Here is a 19,192-nt window from a genome sequence, read left to right as displayed (position 1 = left end):
AAATAACTATTCTTAATTTATATGACATATTATGTATTGATTATGTATTATTCATGAATACTATGTATTTCCAGCAACAGTACTCCACCCAGGATTATCTGGAGTGTGTGGGCAGACTTCAGGATCATGCAGATGTTCTAGAGGAGATCAGGAATGTCCTGTCATCCCAGCAGGGCTCTCTGAGTAACAATATGGAGGAGTTAAACAGTCATCTGGATGAATCTCAGGTTTGTTATCACGTACACAATGTAATAAAAGTTTAGCAAAAATACTATATATACAGTTGAAGTCGGAAGTTGACATACACTTAGGTTGGAGTCATTAAAACTTGTTTTTCAACCACTCCACACATTTCTTGTTAACAAACTATAGTTTTGGCAAGTCGGTTAGGACATCTACTGGTGCACTTCACAAAATAGATGGCATCATGAGGCAGGAATATTATGTGGATATATTGAAGCAACATCTCAACACATCAGTCAGGAAGTTAAGGCTTGGTCGCAAATGGGTCTTCCAAATGGACAATGACCCCAAGCATACTTCCAAAGTTGTGGCAAAATGGCTTAAGGACAACAAAGTCAAGGTATTGGAGTGGCCATCACAAAGCCCTGACCTCAATCCTATAGAAAATGTGTGGGCAGAACTGAAAAAGTGTGTGCAAGCAAGGAGGCCTACAAACCTGACTCAGTTACACTAGCTCTGTCAGGAGGAATGGGCCAAAATTCACCAAACTTATTTTGGGAAGCTTGTGGAAGGCTACCCGACACGTTTGACCCAAGTTAAACAATTTAAAGGCAATGCTACCAAATACTAATTGAATGTATGTAAACTTCTCACCCACTGGGAATGTGATGAGTGAAATAAAAGCTGAAATAAATCATTCTCTCTACTATTATTCTGACATTTCACATTCTTAAAATAAAGTGGTGATCCTAACTGATCTAAGACAGGGAACTTTTACTAGGATTAAATGTCAGGAATTGTGAAAAACTGAGTTTAAATGTATTTGGCTAAGGTGTATGTAAACTTCTGACTTCAGCTGTATGCTTGAATACACTATCATAACTCTCCCTCAGTGAAAGAATATGCAACCATCGAGTACTTTCGAGCTACTTCAATTTCTCTCTTTATTTCTGTTTCTAAGTTTCTCCTCCTTGCATTTAGCATCTGTCTCAATATTCACCCACTTCTTACATGTCACTTTCCTATTTTCTGACTAAATTCACTCTGTTTCTAGTCGTTGGAAGCACATCTCTCTACACTGGCTGGCATTCTGACCAGAGATCTGGACATAACCAAGCAGCTGTTAAAGTCTGCCAGTGCGCTCGTTCCCACGCATATCCACCAAGATCTGGCTTCAGCCTTTCGAGAGTTGCAGCCAGTTTTTGCAGACGTTTGCCAGATGTCTGCAGAAAATAATTATGTTCTAAGGCAGGCTATTGATACAGGAAAGGTCAGTGTTTGTTTCTCATTGTTTTGATATACACATGTAGGATCTTAGTTTGAGCCAGTTTGCTACAGCAGGAAAATAATCATGCAGCAACAGGAAATGTGAATTATTTTGTGGATTATAATGAATGGATATTTTTGTAGTGGTTGATACATTTTTCGGTCAGAAGCCTTTGTAAACCTCAAATATACTACAAGTTTTAAATTTCCTGCATTGCAGGAAAGTTCTCCTACAACAGGATGGTCAAATTAAGATCCTACATCTGTAGGAAGTTGTGTTACTGAACTGCAGTAAATACGAAGTAAATACAGAGTCTTCATTGTGTTTTTCAGGCCCAGTTGAAGTCAACATACCAGGATCTCCTCAGTACCCTTGATAGACTATCAGGCTGTATTCATGACAACTCTGAGATGGCCGGCAACCTCGACATCCTGAACACATCTGACTTGGACACAGTGAAAGACATGATCCAAAAGAATAAGGTATATTTTTATACCTTATTCTCCATGTTCCTTATTCACCTAGAGTTGTCAAACACAGTATTTGAAGGTTATATGGACGAAAATAAATAAATAAAAGTTTGTTGTTTTTCCCTTGAATGGCACAATATATTGTAATACACACTGCATGTATGCATTATATTTAAACATCCAATGAGTTGTGTTGATTGATTCCTTCCACGTCCATGACCTCCTGTGTCTGTGTTTCTAGGGCATGGAGACTAATCTGTCAGGGACCCACAGACATTTGGAGGACACTGCGTTTGACATCCAGTACTTTATCTCAGAGCATGCCCAGTTCCTGAGTCCGGCCCAGAGCAGGCACCTCCTCAAGTCTCTCAGCGCCACCCAGAGGGCGTTTAAGGAACAGACGGAGAGGGTGGCCAAACAGAGACGCACCCTGGAACGCCACCTGGAGATCAAAGAGGACAAGAGTCAGCAGAAGGTTTGGACCCAAATTACTATTTTACATAGGGGGGCCATTGCACCTTGGAAAGAGTCGCTTTCAGTTTGTTGAGAAAACTATGAAAATGTTTTGGTTGAAGTGAGGTGAGCATGAGTGTGAAGTGTGGTTGTTTATGTATTTTATGGTCATATAAACTAAATATTGTATTTCTATATATTTTTGAATATTTATAACATAATATTGTATGTCACTAGAATTCATTAAGTAAGATTTAGAATGATGTGCTTTGAATGTGTTTTAATTAGAAATGACTCTATTGCATTTGTCTTTTAACAACACAAAGATCACTGCTTGACCACTGCCAAACGCTAACCTTTCTCCTGGTCGTGTTCACGTTTCACAGGCTTCAAGACACCTTTGAACTCTAAACTCCAGAAGATAAACTCAAAATGCATCTTCAGTGTGGGGACGTTTTCCCCCACCAACCTCAGTCAGCACTAACACACTTGTGAATGACCTATTTCTGTCTACTGGACCCGTCCTCTTTCTTTACCAAGTCAGAAAGCTGGCTTGTTGTGTGGCTAGCATGTTTACAGCATACTCAGACCATTTTCCTAGGGGGTTGACTGTCTATAAATGTCCGGTATGATTAGTACGTAACATGTAGTGTAAACTGAGACCTGTTGGGTGGAGTGTAACATAGTAACATTGATCTCTGATATGTGCAGTACATGGAGGAGGAACAGAAGGTGATCTCAGACAAGCTGCAGGAGCTGTGTGACAACCTGACCAATACAGAGAACCGTCTGATAGGCCATCAGCAGCAGACCAAGGGTGCAGCGAGTGTGGAAGACCTGCAGCATGTGCAGCAAGAGCATCAGGTTCAGTAAAACATGCTGGTTAACTAGTCAATCAATTACATCTGAGCTTCAGAGTGTGCGACTACAGTCTTTTTTCTTTTTTTATCGTATACTTAAGTGATAATGCCAGAGAAGCCGGTGTTTGGAGGATATATTGGCACGGGTGTTGTTAGGACCGAGACGAAGTCGAGGGGCTATGCGTTCTATGGAAAATAATGAACAATGTGGAAGGTGTGTTCTACAACGCGCTAGCGAAGTGGAACTGACCTTCCACGGAGGTGCATTATTTTCCAGAGAATGCATAGAGCCCCGAGTTGATTATCAAGTTTTTACCATGGCTATAATTGAACAGATTTGCCACTGGGAATGTGTAATATATATATTATATATATATATATATATATACAGTACCAGTCAAAGGTTTGGACACCTACTCATTGCAGCTTTTCTTTATTTGTACTATTTTCTACATTGTAGAATAATAGTGAAGATATCAAAACTATGAAATAAAACAAATGGAATCATGTATAAAACAAATCAAAATATATTTGAGATTTGAGATTCTTCAAAATAGCCACCCTTTGCACTGATGACAGCTTTGCACACTCTTGGCATTCTCTCAACCAGCTTCATGAGATAGTCACCTATAATATATTTTAATTAACAGGTGTGCCTTGTTAAAAGTTAATTTGTGGAATTTCTTTCCTTCTTAATTCTTTTGAGACAATCAGTTGTGTTGTGACAAGATAGGGTTGGTATACAGAAGATAGCCCTATTTGGTAAAAGACCAAGTCCATATTATGGCAAGAACAGCTCAAATAATCAAAGAGAAACGACAATCCATCATTACTTTAAGACATGAAGGTCAGTCGATCAGTCAAATTTCAAGAACTTTGAAAGTTTATTCAAGTTCAGTCGCAAAAACCAGCAAGCGCTATTATGAAACTGGCTCTCACGCTTGCTGGTTCTCCTCTGCTGTAGAGGATTAGGTCATTAGAGTTACCAGCCTCAGAAATTGCAGCCCAAATAAATGCTTCACAGAGTTCAAGTAACAGACACATCTCAACGTCAACTGTTCAGAGGAGACTGCGTGAATCAGGCCTTCATGGTCGAATTGCTGCAAAGAAACCACTACTAAAGGACACCAATAAAAAGAAGAGACTTGCTTGGGCCAAGAAAGACCGCTGGAAATCTGTCCTTTGGTCTGATGCGTTCAAATGTGAGATTTTTGGTTCCAACCACTGTGTCTTTGTGAGACGCGGTGTAGGTGAACGGATGATCTCCACATGTGTGGTTCCCACCGTGAAGCATGGAGGAGGAAATGTGATGGTGTGGGGGTGCTTTGCTGGTGACACTGTCTGTGATTTATTTAGAATTCAAGGCACACTAAACCAGCATGGCTACCACAGCATTTTGCAGCGATACACCATTCCATCTGGTTTGCGCTTAGTGCGACTATCATTTGTTTTTTAACAGGACAATGACCCAACACTCATCCAGGCTGTGTAAGGGCTATTTTACCAAGAAGGAGAGTGATGGAGTGCTGCATCAGATGACCTGGACTCAGATGACCTGGAATCTCAACCAAATTGAGATGGTTTGGGATGAGTTGGACGGCAGAGTGAAGGAAAAGCTAGCAAAAAGTGCTCAGCATATGTAGGAACTCCTTCAAGACTGTTGGAAAAGCATTTCAGGTGAAACTGGTTGAGAGAATGCCAAGAGTGTGCAAAGCATTGACAAGACGGCCTACAGGGAGGAGGTAAGGGCCCTCGGAGTGTTATGTCAGGATAATAACCTCTCACTCAACATCACAAAACAAAGGAGATGATTGTGGACTTCAGGAAACAGCAGAGGGAGCACTCCCCCATCCACATCAACGGGACAGTAGAGAAGGTGGAAAGTTTAAGTTCCTCTGTGTATACATCACGGACAAACTGAAATGGTCCACCCACACAGACAGCGTGGTGAAAAAGGCGCAACAGCGCATCTTCATCCTCAGGAGGCTGAAGAAATTTGGCTTGTCACCTAAAACACTCACAAACTTTTACAGATGCACAATAGAGAGCATCCTGTCGGGCTGTATCACTGCCTGGTACGGTAACTGCACCGCCCTCAACCGCAAGGCTCTCCAGAGGGTAGTGCGGTCTGCACAATGCATCATCAGGGGTAAACTACCTGCCCTCCAGGACACCTACAGCACCCGATGTCACAGGAAGAACAAAAATATCATCAAGGACAAGAACCACCCGAGCCACTGCCTGTTCACCCCGCTATCATCCAGAAAGCGAGGTCAGTACAGGTGCATCCAAGCTGGGACCGAGAGACTGAAAAACAGCTTCTATCTCAAGGCCATCAGACTGTTAAACAGCCATCACTAACATAGAGAGGCTGCTGCCAACATACAGACTCAAATATCTGGCCACTTAAATAAATGGACTTAATAAAGGTATCACTAGTCACTTTAAATAACGCCACTTTAATAATGTTTACATATTATATTACTCATCTCATATGTATATACTGTATTATATACCATGTACTGCATCTTGCATATGCCGCACAGCCATCGCTCATCCATATATTTATATGTACATATTCTTATTCATCCCTTTACATTTGTGTGTATAAGGTAGTTGTTGTGAATTTGTTAGATTACTTGTTAGATATTACTGCATTGTCGGAACTAGGAGCACAAGCATTTCGCTACACTCGTATTAACATCTGCTAACCATGTGTATGTGACCTATAACATTTGATTTGATTTGAGCTGCCATCAAGGCAAAGGTGGGCTACTTTGAAGAATCTATAATCTAAAATACATTTTGATTTGTTTAACACTTTTTTGGTTACTACATGATTCCATGTGTTATTTCATAGTTTGTAGAATGTAGAAAATAGTTCAAATAAAGAAAGATCATTGAATGAGTAGGTGTGTCCAAATGTTTGACTGGTACTGTACATTTTACGGACACAGTATATTTTACAATAGTTATCTTTTGTTTGTTTTTAGTCCCACCATTCAGCTCCACTCAACCCCTCACATCTATCGCTGAAGACAATCCAGTTTTGATATCTATTTGCAGATATTTTTCAACTGTGCTGTGATGTTTCACAAAATACTTGCTAGTTTAGCTAACGAAACTATCAGCCCTAGCTTGCCATTATGAAAATCGAATTTAACAATGCCAATAATTTCAAAAGCAGTTCAAAAATAGAACATGTACGAATGAACTATAGCCATCGAATTCTACAGTGCAAATATAGCATGTGTCATAGGGAAATAATGCACGTTCTAGAATGCCCTTCAAGCCAATCAGAAACAACTATTCAACAATACCATGGTATAAACAGTTATACACATTGTTTTACATATGTATTGCTATTATACTGAATCTTGTTTGATGGGTTCACTAATTTATAAATTCATATTTATTTTATTATGTTTTCTGCGTCTGTGTTTGTTAAATGTTAAATGTCCAGGCCTTGCAGAAAGACATCTTGACCAATGGCAGTGCCTTGAATGAGGTCATCAGTAGCACCAAGAAGTTCCTGGATGAGAATCGGTCTACGCTGACCCCAGATCAGATCATTGCCATCGAGAGCAAGCTGGAGGACGCCGAGAGCAAGGTCAAACTTATCAACCAACGGGCAGAGGAGTCCAGGAAAGACCTGGAGAAGTCTGTGACCACTGCTATCAAACAGGAGACTGAGAAGGTTGGAAAACATATTGTATTTTGCATGCATCAACATTATCGATATGTCTGGATCTGAATCGTGACAATTCAACTTTCTAGTTTACAGTAAAAGATAGATCCACTTAAAGACACATGTTACTCTGCTTGATGATTGCCTACTTAAAATATCTATGTCAAAATGTATAGATCTCATCTATTTAAACATATAACTTAAACATCTTTTAACTTACTATATTCTAACCTGTTTAGGAGGCTGCTGTTGAGCAGCTTGAGGAGAGCAAGAACAAGATTGAGGGTTTGCTGGACTGGATCAACAACATGGGGAATGAGAAAGTGATGGGGGGCGAACAGACAGACCATATGGGCATACAGAACGGGAACATGCCGTTGCAATCGGAGACCTCGGCCAAGAACATTCTGGGTGAGGATGATGACCCCAATGGAAACAATGGAAACGCTTTCCAGACTACAGACAACGACACTGAAGGACAGGCCACAGGGAAGACCCCAGAACTGGACCTGGAAAAGCAGTATGACAGAGTCAAGGTAAATTAACCTATTCTCTCTGGTGGTGCTTGACTCATAGTGGCTTGTTGCCAGTTAAATTCATTGGATACACATGACTCGGGTCCCTTTTTCTAATAGCTGCATTGACCTTCTCTTTCATCTTTTCAAGTCACATTGTCACACAAAATGCTTTTGTACTGAAATGCGATTTTTCCACTTTATTTTATATTTGATATCCATCTTTTGTCTTGTGTGGTAAATTTCAGTGTTGATGTTTATCATGTGATCATTTTCTGTATTATGTAACTTTGACAATAAAGATTTTTGAATTTGAATGGACTCTCTCCCCTTTCCAGGCTCGTCACCAGGAGATCTTGTCCCAGCAACAAGAGCTGATCATGGCCACCCAGTCAGCCCAGGCTCTGCTGGACCACCAGGCCCATGCCTTGTTGCCCACGGATAAGGACAAGCTCCAGAGGGACATCCAGGAGCTGAAAGGACGGTACAACTCTTCCCTTACCCAGGCAGAACAGCAGATGAAGCAGGTGGTCCAGGTTCAGGAGGAGCTGAAGAAGTTCCAGGGAGACTGTGAGGAGTTTGAGGGCTGGCTGCAGCAGGCCGAGGGGGAGGTGGAGGAGCTGGGAGACCCTGCTGGAGCTCTCAACGACCTCACAGAGAAGCTCCAGAGACAGAAGAGCTTCTCTGAGGACGTCATCTCCCACAAGGGAGACCTGCGGTTCATCACCATCTCAGGACAGAAGGTGTTGGACGTGGCGAAGGCCTGCGGACGCATGGACCCTGGTGGGAAAGATGCCCAGCTGGAGGTGGATACCACTGCAACCTGTGCTGCTGTGAAGGAGAAGCTGGACTCAGCTGCTGGTCGCTTCAAAGCCCTACACTCTCAGGTAAACTCTATACCAGTACTAGTAAGACTGTTTTAGCCCTCTGAGCTAAAGCCTAGTTAATGATCACATGGACGTTGTTCACTGAACCACCTTGGTAGCACCAGGAGGCCTACCTATTTAAATCAGTAGGGTGAGATCAATCACTGAATGAGACACGTCTCAGGCCAATTGAATGGATTTTTTTTTTTAAAGGAATGTAATAACCGACTCACACCACACGGGGGTAGCATTTCTGTTTGAACAAAATGAAAACAAAGGAGCTCTCATATTGAGAGTTAAAGGCTGATTTTGTGTAACCCTGCATCTTAAAAATAATTCAGGTTATATGCTCTTTCATTATACACTATTTTGTTGTCCAGCTTTTTTAGATGCTGATAAGAGAGTAGGCGGTCAATGCTCCATGCATTCAAAGTTAGTAACTACCATAGCAATCAACATCTCAACTCATTTATTTCAGTGCAATGATCTTGGCAACAATCTCAGAGACGTGGTGGACAAGTACAAGAAGTATGAGGACTCGGCTGCTGGTCTCCTGAAGTGGCTCAACAACTCAGAGGAGGACGCCAGAAGGCAGCAGTCTGAGGCCATCGCTGCCGACCCTCAAACCCTACAGAAACAGCTGGAGGACACCAAGGCATGACAAAACTCTAAAAATACTCACCAAATCAGTATGACCTTTATCAACACAAATCACATTACCGCAGTCTAACAGACTCAGAGGTAGAGTGCAAGTGGAGGAATAGCTGTTTACACAACAGCTTTTTTTTCAGAGTTTACTCACTGATGGCTCTGAGAACTGAATGGGTTTAGAGGTCATTACACTGCTTCAGACTCCCCTCTCCATATACAGTGTTTCCACTCACTTTAAAACAACACTGCTATTTATAGGTCCACATTCAAACCTCCCAGCAGTCCGAAGACACGAATAGCTTAGCCATGGGTACATTTGCTTGCGTATGCCTTTGAGGAGGGGTGGAGGGTGGGATGGTTCACGATTGGAGTTGGACTGGACAGAGGCGTAGAGAATGCCTATTATCCTGACATAGATGATGTACCTGCAGTACACTCTTGAGTCCAGCTGGCTTGCAAATGAAAGTATGTCATGTAGAGAGAGAGGGAGTCTTGTTTCATTACATCTCTCTAGGGAGTTGCATTGCAGTGACTCAGAGATTGGAGGCGCCTGAAACTCAAGAATGTAGAAGTGTCTCTTTTGGTTTTGGTAACAAAATCATGGCAGAACAATGCTATGTTTCCCCCAGAGTGCAAAGCAGTGCAGCAAACTGTATGTACAGTTGCAGTAGTATAGTTCCAGTATTTGAGTGCTTAATTCATTTTTAGATGCTTATACATAATAGGTGTCCCTAGCTTTAAATCTGTATAATTACAGCATTTATGTAATGATATAGTATAGCTGGAGTTAAATTATATATCTATATGGAGCAGTATGGTTTGTCTGTAAGACATGTTGACTGTCATGTTGACTGTCATGTTGACTGTCATTGATCCTCTGTGTTTGTCATGGTCAGGGTCTGCAGGGTCAGACTACTGGTCGTCAGACTGCTGTGGAGACACTCCGCAAAACAGCTGACTCTCTGGTCACCGCCCAGGGGGACCTGTTGACCAATCAGGACCATATCCATGAAACAGTGGGTAAGTGATCAGACTAAGTATGGATTCTCATCCAATGCTATTCCTAGAAATCTTTATAATGAAATACTTGACAATATAGTGAATATTTACAATGAAATACTTGACAATATAGTGCCACAGCCAATGTGTGGTTACTATCATTGACACCACCGTGAAATAGCAATTCAGAAATGTTGGAGTGAAATAGTAGTATTGGAATGTTAAATCTGTTTACCTTATTCCTAATCATATTGCTATTGGCCGACTCTCAAGTATTCTTTGTATGTGCTGTATATTTATGATACAGTAATCTCTTCCATGTGAATGACCTTAGCTGGAAGGTCTTACAGAGAGAACAGTGAAACCCCTGACTTGAGTTGCTCATAATTCAAGAATTGTTATTCCAAAGTGGTATGAACTTTTACCAGTGCTAAGCATTGACCCAAAACCATTGCCTTTTGACTCTGCTCTTAGATGATATTGTGGAGAGGTATGACAACCTGTCTAAGTCAGTGAGTGATCGTAATGAGAAGCTTCAGATCACCCTGACCCGCTCCCTGAGTGTCCAGGATGGCCTGGATGAGATGATGAGATGGATGGAGGGAGTAGAGGAGAGTGTGAAGGAGAAAGGACAAGTCCCTCTGGATTCAGCAGCCATTGGAGATGTGCTCAGCAAAGAGGCAGTATGTACTGTAAACATTAACTTTGTACAACTGTTTTCTGCCAGTCAAATAAACACAACATCATTATCACCATAGCTTCACCTTAATGTAACTGGTCATTTTTGCTCAACAGTTGATTCTGGATTTGTATCTACCACAGGCGGCTGGTTGCACCTTAATTGGGGAGGAATGGCTCATAGTAACGGTTGAAATGAATGGAATGGTATCGACACATCAAACATAAATAAAGGCCTTGTGTTGGATACCATTCCAATCACTTCATTCAAGTCATTATGAGCTATCCTCCCCTAACCGCCTCCTGTGGTCTCTACATTGTCTTCTACAGATGATGAAACCTGAACTATAAAAAACTTTTAAAGTGTTAGAATGGCTCTAAAATCTAATTCATCCATTGTTTCTCTTCCAGGCTCTGGAGCAGGATATTTCCAGTCGCCAGAGCAGCATCTCTGCCATGAAGGCCAAGGTTAAGAAGTTTGTGGAGACAGCTGACCCCGCTGCAGCGGCTCTGCTGCAGTCCAAAATGGACGCCCTGTCTCAGCGCTTCTCTGACGCCTGTGACAAGCACAAACACAAGCAGGGCCAGCTGGAGCAGCTGAAGGACAAGGTGGAGGAGTTTGAGAAGACAACGGAGAAGGTGCAGCAGTTTGTGCTCAAGCGCTCTCAGGCCCTCTCTGAAACAGACGGACCAGGGAAAAACGTCAACGAGCTCTCGCAGCTCATGCAGGTAGCTAGTCATCAAATATGTTTCATCCTTTGAACATGTTTTCAGCAGAGCGTATTTTCTAAAAGGATATATGTTAATTTAAAGCGGCAATCAGCAGTTGAAAAAAATACAAAAGTGGACTCCAAGACCCAGTTTCGGTAAAAAAACTGAGGGATGGGGCTGGAGAAATGCAACCACTCTATTTTATTTGATTTAACCTTTATTTTACTAGGCAAGTTAAAAGTAGTGATGCCTCTAGCAGTCAGATGCAGTGCCTTAGACCGCTGTACCACTCGGGAGCCCATAGACAGAGCTATGGATGCAAAAACTACCCATCCATGATATCACAATGATAGTTTTAACCATGTTTGGAGGCTATATAGTGTTTGTTTACATTTACTTTGTTTACAGTATAACAAGCTGATATTTTGGGTTCTGATGTGGTACGACAGTTGAATTAAGCTCATGAGGCATTTCTAAGTTATATTCTTCAAGAATCACTTGGTACATATCATTAAGTCCAAAAATGGATGTAACAACTGCAGATTGCCCCTTTAATGGCACACGTTCAACCACGCATTGCTCAGTAATGATCTTCTAACTATTTGAATGTTTCTGTAGGATACTAACACTGAGTTGGCTGAACATGCCAAGGATGTGGAAATGCTGCAGATGCTGTCAAAGGAACTGGCCAATATGGGTCCAGAGGGAAGCAAGGCCCAGATTCAGCGTAAGATGGACAACCTCTCCAACACCTTCAATGCCTTCAAAAACACTGTGAAGGAGAAGTAAGTGTTGATGCCGGTTGCAGAGCTAACTGCTGGTCCTCATGTGTAGGTTACTGTGGGGATACTTCTCATTTGACAAAGGATTACACATGATTGTTTTCTCTTGCCTGTTGATAGTCTTGTTTTGGCATGTTTGATATGTCTCTGTAATGTGATGTGACCGTGGTTGTCTTCTCCCTTCTCTGACACAGAGAGGAGGAGGTGTCTTCCTGCCAGGACCAGCTGGGAGACTTCAGGGCTGCAGCCGGAGCTCTCAGGACGTGGCTGGAGGAGACGACAGAGAAAGTCCCTGTGGTTCAGCCAACCATCAGTGAACAGAGTCTAGCAAAGGACCTGAAGAGAGTCAATGTAAGTCAGCAGACAGACTAGTCTTGTATTAGCTAGGCTTCCTCACTTACAGTATTTACATCATGGAAATGGTATGTTCTACCCAATGATGTATACAAACCCTGGATTGCTGAAGCCACGTATTGGCCATTGAGATGCTTTGAAGCCACCATATTGGGACTCAGGAATTCTAAAATGTAAATTAAAAGTTTCAAGGACAAAATTCATTGTATTTAAACATTGTTTTGTTGTAGTGGGGACAGTAACATTAGTAATCTCAAAATATTACTTTAAGGAAAATGGTTTCATATCATTTGTATTTATTTTTATGTTTAGCTCACATAATATAATTTAAAAGTATGCATTAAGGTGTCTGTAATAGAATAAACGTGTCAAAAACAAATGTAGACATTAATAAATGCATTTCTATAGCTTCCTAAATATTTTATACAATGTGAGGTGAATGAAAAACTTGTTCTTCAAATGGCCTTGATAGAAAAGTTTAAATAACTTATGTTCTCACGTCTCAAGTCACAGGCTTGGCATCAAATGTGTTTTATAATGGAGTAAGAGAAGTGCGGTGCAATATATTACTATTTTGTCCTCCCTAACTTCACAGTAGTTTCCATGCCAAAGTAATACACGGATGTGAAGTGTTTTACATAGGAGTCGTCAGGGAGTCATACACTAAATAACTGTGACTCCCTGCCAGAAAAAACTTCCAATCTGATATGAACTGGTACAGTGTGTGTCACTGAAAAAACTATTAAAGGCAAGAAAAGGGTAACGAACAATAAGAAAATATGTCAAACGTGAAAGATTAAAACACAAATCCCTCGATGCTTAATAACACATTGGCATATTGAATAATTTGTGCCACGAGAAAAAGCACAGACTAAAATGAAATACAATTTAGTCTCGATGATGCAACGCTCCAAATATCCTTTGTTTGGCCCTGCCTCTCACAATAAACACTCAAGACATAATCATTCAGTGTTCTCTCAATGCAGGTATGGAAATTGCAGCCCTATTCTGGATGGCGTTGTGTAAACTATGTTATTGGTTTGATTGATCTCTTCTCAGGCTCTAATGGAGGAATGGACAACCAAAGGCTCTGCTGTCCAAGATATAAATAGCAAAGGATCTGCACTATGTAGCCTCATCAGTGTTCTCACATCTCCAGCCAAGACCAAGATGTCACATAAGTCAGGTACGCTCAAAATGTTTGTCTCCATCGGAGCAGTTTGGGTAGTATTCAATAATGAGAAAACAATGAAATGGAGAGATTCATTGTTGATTGCAACACATTTTGCTACACTGTACAGATGTAGGATCTTAATTTGATCACTCTGTTCCTGGAGAACTTTCCTGCAATACTGTATTTTAGGTTTAAATGGGCTTCTGAAGTTTGTAATTCCCACTTTGAAATTTCAGACTTGATTTTGCCTTACAAAAAGATGTATCAGCCCCTACAAAAATGTCCATTAATTATAATCCACAGAGTAATTCACATTTTCTGCAGGATTGTTTTCCTCTGTAGCAAACTGGCTTCTTCTTTGGGGTTTTAGGCTGGGTTTCTGTATAAGCACTTTGTGACATCTGCTGATGTAAAAAGGGCTTGATAAATACATTTGATTTGATGAATGGGTCAAATTAAGATCCTACATCTGTACGCTACAAAACATGATCCTGATATAAATGTAATCACACTGATCATACAGTACAGTGATCTTTTCCATGTAACACCCCAATAGAGTTTAGTTTTCTATTGACATTTGTACTTAACAAATAAGATCTTTTGTTTTTTATTGTTTTGCAACCAGCTGTTACTAACAGTGGTGGCCCCGGAAACCATGCCTACCTAACCAATAAAGGTAATTTTTCTCTACCAGTGTATCATGTTAGGAATGTATAAATACAGTGTTCCAGACCTGAACATTATCATAACAACATATCAACTCATCATCACAAAGGTACATTTAATGGCTTGTTAGGTGGAAATGATCTGTTTGAGGTCTTGGCTTGATCTAAAGGACGTTTAGAAATCCTCCACAAAGCTGGGAAGGATACTGTACTTATCCTTGGTTCTCCCTACTGGAAATGTCACGTTTTTAATGTTCTTTTTGCATTTCAGTGTTTTAAGAACACGAGTTCAATACGTTTTCTATATACCTCCAATAATATAAAAGTCATTTCAAACCATCTGTATTTAGATCACACTGCAAAACAATATAACACAATACATTCACCAACACATTTTTGATGTGTATACATTTCCAGTAGGTCTGTAACTACTTACAGCAGTGCCTTGTCCAAGTTATTGTTGTTATGAAAGGTCACCTGTCTAGTGTCTAACACTCTAACCTCTAACCACACACAGAGCTGATGGTGGTACAGCAAAACATGGCGTATATCAACGAGGGCCACAAGAGTCTGGGAGAAGTGCTGAAGGGCCGGGCTACAGAGCTGTCTGTCCTGGTGCAGGAGGTGACAGAGGCCCAGAAGGAGACAGACACCATGATAACATGGCTGCAGGATATGAAGAAGACAGCAGCATCCTGGAACTCTGCGTCCACAGAGAAAGACACCATGAAAACACAACTGGAGCAACAGAAGGTAGATTCAACCAAGGCCTGATCTGCATAGAAACGTTCTACAGTGTACTACTTGTTGTCATTACGTTTTATTACAGTAGGGATTTAATCCATCCATCCAGTGGTATCATATAAAATACCACATTTTATTCATGATATGCAAAATGCTTTGTGGGAAGCCAATGTTTCAGGCAGGCGCCTCCTGTCTCTAGTCTTTGCATCTCACCGTGCCTGAGGAGCCAATGGGTCAAATATATGATGGTTTTAGTCAAGCGATATATCTCTCTTTTTCTCAGGCCTTTGAGGAAGACATGAAACAAAAGCGCGAGCAGCTCCAGAAGCTGAGAGAGAAGCTTCTCCATCTGATTGAAAAACACCCAGACTCTCCTGAAGCAGCAAAATGGAAGCAGATGCTGTCACAGATAGGTATGCAGCAGAGGAGGCTGGTGGGGGGAGCTATAGGAGGATGGGCTCATTGTAATGTCTGGAATGGAATTATGGAACGGCGTCAAACATGTGGTTTCCATATGTTTGATGTGTTTGATATTGTTCCATTTATTCCTTTCCAGCCATTACAATGAGCCTGTCCTCCTATAGCTCCTCCTACCAGCCTCCTCTGGTATGCAGTATGCATCATCCCATCTATCTGTTTCCATATGGTTAATATCTACTGCATCAATGCAGAGCGCTTTACCTAGTGTCAGTCCAGTCCACACATCCGCTCCCCCTTGTCAGTATACCTGGCCTCCCCCTCACCTACAGACTTGGCACACTCCTACAGCTAAACCCTAATCTGTAGGGGCTGTGCAAAGTTCAAGTTCCAGGGGTGTTTTGTGCTGACCAATGTTTGTTTTTCAGATGCTTCCTGGGCGGATGTGAGCGGGTCGGTGGAGGACAGGAAGCAGCGTCTGGAGGAGTCCAACAGGAACCTGGACGTGTTCCAGACTACTGAGCCGCAGCTCCGCCAGTGGCTCTCAGAGAAGGATATGATGCTCAGTGTCCTGGGGCCCCTCTCCATGGACCCCAACATGCTCAACACACAGAAGCAGCAAGTCCAGGTACTTCACTATGGGGCATATTAGTTACCTTTGAAATTATAACCACCACGTACAGTTCAATGTCAATGTCCCTTACTTCAGACGTAAGCTAATGTTAAATATTTTTAGTCTGCTGGCAAAATGTTAAGGTGTGCCAGAATTAATCAAAATCTATTAAGATTGAAAAGGTTTAACCATTTTGCACATTATGTTCATTATTAAACACCAGCATTGCTCTTTATTAATGTCATATTGACTTTTCCCTCTAGATCCTCCTGAACGAGTTTGACAGCCATAAGCCACAGTTTGACCAGCTTCACGAGGCTGCTGCTGCTATCCTGAGCACATCAGGCAAGCAGGACCCCTCCTCTGGTGGGAAGGTGGTGAAGGATCAACTGGCCGCCGTCACCCAGAAATGGCAGGGCCTGACTGGGCAGCTGGGCCAGAGAGCCGGCCTCATCGACCAGGCCGTGGGGAAGTCGAGCCAGTTCCAGGATCTGCTGATGAGCCTGAGCCAGAGCGCCGCCTCACTGGAGCCCCGGCTCAACAGCCAGCAGGCCCTTAGCAGTCAGCCTGACGTGGTGAAGAAGCAGCTAGAGGAGGCTAACAACATCTCTGGCCAGCTGAGGGAGGAGAGGAAGAGGCTAAAAGAGGCTGAGACCCTCTGCTCTGAGCTTTCTGCCCTGGTCACGGAGGACTACCTGAAAGCAGGCCTAGACAGGCAGCTGGAGGGGGTCAACAAGCCTTTCAAACAGTTGGAGGACAAAGCAGGTTGGGCTTTGATTTAATTTGCCTTAATTTGTTTATATGATATGTTCTTTCTCTTTAATGAGAAGCTTTAGGCTATAAAGCTGTGGTTTAATGTCTGAAAATATGACTGCCATTGAAGGAATTTCATGATGAGGGAGGCATTGCCACTCTGAATTATAAATGTATGCTTTGTTCCTCTGCCTCTATATCACATTAATGTACATGCTCTTCTTTAGGGAAGCGGATCCAGCAACTGAACTCCGCCTTCGCAAGCTCCCAGCAGTTCCACCAGACCTCCAAAGACTTCCAGGGGTGGATGAACGAGAAGCTCCAAGAGCAGTCTAAATCCCAGGCCATCTCGGCCCAGGTGGAGACCCTCCGGCAGAGCCTGAAAGAACAGAGTGCCCTGCAGAAGGCCCTCAGTGAACACGAGGAACCGTACAGCACCATCGTCAGGGAGGGAGAGACCCTCCTCCAGAACACTGACGGGGCAGAGAAGGTGGCGATGCAGGGCCAGCTGGCTACACTGCGTTCCAACTGGGACGATGTGAAGAAGAGCTCGGCTGAGCGCCAGGATAAGCTCCAGGGGGCGCTGCAGAGGGTCCAGAAGTATCACGAGCACGCTGAGAAGCTCCAGTCCTGGGTCCAGGAGTGTGAAGCCAGGGAGGGCAGCGTCAGGCTCAGCGTGGACCCAGCGGAGGTGGAGAGCTCCATCTCCCAGCTGAAGGCTATCCAGAAGGACGTGGATAAACACAGAGGCCTGGTGGAGCAGCTGAACACTGCAGCCGACAGCCTCCTGGAGGTGGCCAACGCAGACACAGAGGCCGTCAGGGAGGAGAAGGCGGCCATCGGGCAGAGCGTGGACCGGGTCACGGAGGGGGTCCAGAACAAGAGAGAGTCTCTGGAGAAGATCTCACAGAGGCTGAAAGAGTTCAACGACACCCACAATGAGGCCAAGGGCCAGCTGGCAGGGGCTAAGAAGCAGCTAGATGCCCACACATCACTGGGGGTCCAGGCCTACAGCAACAAGAACCTGACCAACATGAAGGCCCAGCAGAAGAGCCTGGATGGAGTCAACACCCAGGTTGAGCACCTGAAGAGCCTTGCCCAGGGCCTGGTGGCTGATGTCCCCGAGGCAGACGGGGTGACCGACCTCCTACTGCAGGCCGACAGCCTGGAGAAAGAGCACGGCTCCCTCAGCAAGGATGTAGGGGAGACCTGCTCCACCTTGGAGGGCAAGCTGCAGGGCATCGGGCAGTTCCAGACCAACATCCGCGAGATGTTCACCCGCTTCGCAGACCTAGATGACGAGCTTGACAGCATGGCTTCTGTGGGCCGCGACCTGATCACACTTAAGGAGCAGCAGGGCAGCATCAAGGGCTTTGTGGAGAAACTGCAGGAGCTGATGGCCGACACGGCTCGAGGAGGGGACAGCTGTAAGAAGATGCTGGAGACTGAGGCCTCCCCAGACCTGCTGGGGCTGAAGAGAGACCTGGATGCTCTGAGTAAGCAGTGTGGCAAGCTGATAGACAGAGCTAAAGGGAGAGGGGAAGAGGTGGGGAGCACACTCACCCGTCTGGTTGAGCTTTACTCCAAGCTACAGCAGTTCACCAACAAACTGGGCGGGGCTGAGGTCAAGGAGGAAGGTCAAGGGTCACTTGGCATGGAGACTGATGTCATCAACCAACAGCTGGAAGCTTTCAAGGTAAGATGCCAAGTAAATGTAATTCCTAGGCATTTACTGTATTATCAGTCTTGGTTGCCAACACATGGTGAATCCTCTTGGTTTTTAATGATGGAAAAGAATGTCCATGAATTTTCCATTTCATGTCTCACACATTGGCTACATTATAGTATCATGTTATTACAGCACATGCTATACTATTGTACTCTAGCGGGATCACTTTCACCAGCCCCACCACTCAATCGGATGACATAACCCTGCCAGAGAGATATCATCCTTACATACAGCACTGCCCTAAAGTAACCATTAATAACACATATCATTATGTAGTGTCTGACAGCCTCTTGTAACACCTGGAGTAAAATAGGTACCACATTAAATCCAAGTAATTTAAAAGCAGGTAATCAGTAATGACACAATACATCAATAAACAAAGTGCATTAGAAAACCATTACACCATTTGACCATTTCAAGGCTCGCACAAAATGTGGATCTAGCATTCGTCTGTCGATCGTTTCAGCATGCTGTGTTTTAGGGACCACCCACTGATGACATTTTTCACTCTATTCAACGTTGGCGCACACTTCCTAAGTACTCTCGGCCAGCAAACGCTATTGGTGTGTCTGAACCCTCCCTTAGACCCACTATGCCTCTGTTGTCCTCTCTGGAAATCC

The 19,192-nt window shown here is 43.2% G+C and overlaps 1 protein-coding gene across 32 annotated transcripts in view; it reads left to right on the top strand.

Moving 5' to 3' along the window:
• LOC139580464 (microtubule-actin cross-linking factor 1-like) overlaps positions 1 to 19,192 on the top strand; it is a 199,459-nt gene that overhangs the window by 134,688 nt on the left and 45,579 nt on the right. For 30 of the 32 annotated variants that reach the window (XM_071409167.1, XM_071409164.1, XM_071409156.1 and 27 more), the window contains 21 exons: positions 75 to 227; positions 1,238 to 1,453; positions 1,783 to 1,932; positions 2,162 to 2,395; positions 3,085 to 3,237; positions 6,697 to 6,930; positions 7,161 to 7,457; positions 7,775 to 8,323; positions 8,781 to 8,957; positions 9,850 to 9,973; positions 10,427 to 10,635; positions 11,042 to 11,359; positions 11,960 to 12,126; positions 12,318 to 12,474; positions 13,537 to 13,663; positions 14,277 to 14,327; positions 14,834 to 15,069; positions 15,344 to 15,473; positions 15,906 to 16,105; positions 16,354 to 16,855; positions 17,071 to 18,539. In XM_071409167.1, the coding sequence (XP_071265268.1) occupies positions 75 to 227; positions 1,238 to 1,453; positions 1,783 to 1,932; positions 2,162 to 2,395; positions 3,085 to 3,237; positions 6,697 to 6,930; positions 7,161 to 7,457; positions 7,775 to 8,323; positions 8,781 to 8,957; positions 9,850 to 9,973; positions 10,427 to 10,635; positions 11,042 to 11,359; positions 11,960 to 12,126; positions 12,318 to 12,474; positions 13,537 to 13,663; positions 14,277 to 14,327; positions 14,834 to 15,069; positions 15,344 to 15,473; positions 15,906 to 16,105; positions 16,354 to 16,855; positions 17,071 to 18,539 (5,853 nt within the window). The remainder of the gene's footprint in view (positions 1 to 74; positions 228 to 1,237; positions 1,454 to 1,782; positions 1,933 to 2,161; positions 2,396 to 3,084; positions 3,238 to 6,696; positions 6,931 to 7,160; positions 7,458 to 7,774; positions 8,324 to 8,780; positions 8,958 to 9,849; positions 9,974 to 10,426; positions 10,636 to 11,041; positions 11,360 to 11,959; positions 12,127 to 12,317; positions 12,475 to 13,536; positions 13,664 to 14,276; positions 14,328 to 14,833; positions 15,070 to 15,343; positions 15,474 to 15,905; positions 16,106 to 16,353; positions 16,856 to 17,070; positions 18,540 to 19,192) is intronic. The other 2 variants (XM_071409160.1, XM_071409182.1) reach the window with 2 other exon arrangements.

This window comes from Salvelinus alpinus, chromosome 7, assembly GCF_045679555.1.
Source record: "Salvelinus alpinus chromosome 7, SLU_Salpinus.1, whole genome shotgun sequence".
Classification (NCBI taxonomy): Eukaryota; Metazoa; Chordata; class Actinopteri; order Salmoniformes; family Salmonidae; genus Salvelinus; species Salvelinus alpinus.
Note: the sequence above shows the minus strand (reverse complement) of the source record. Positions and strands in the feature narration are given on the sequence as shown.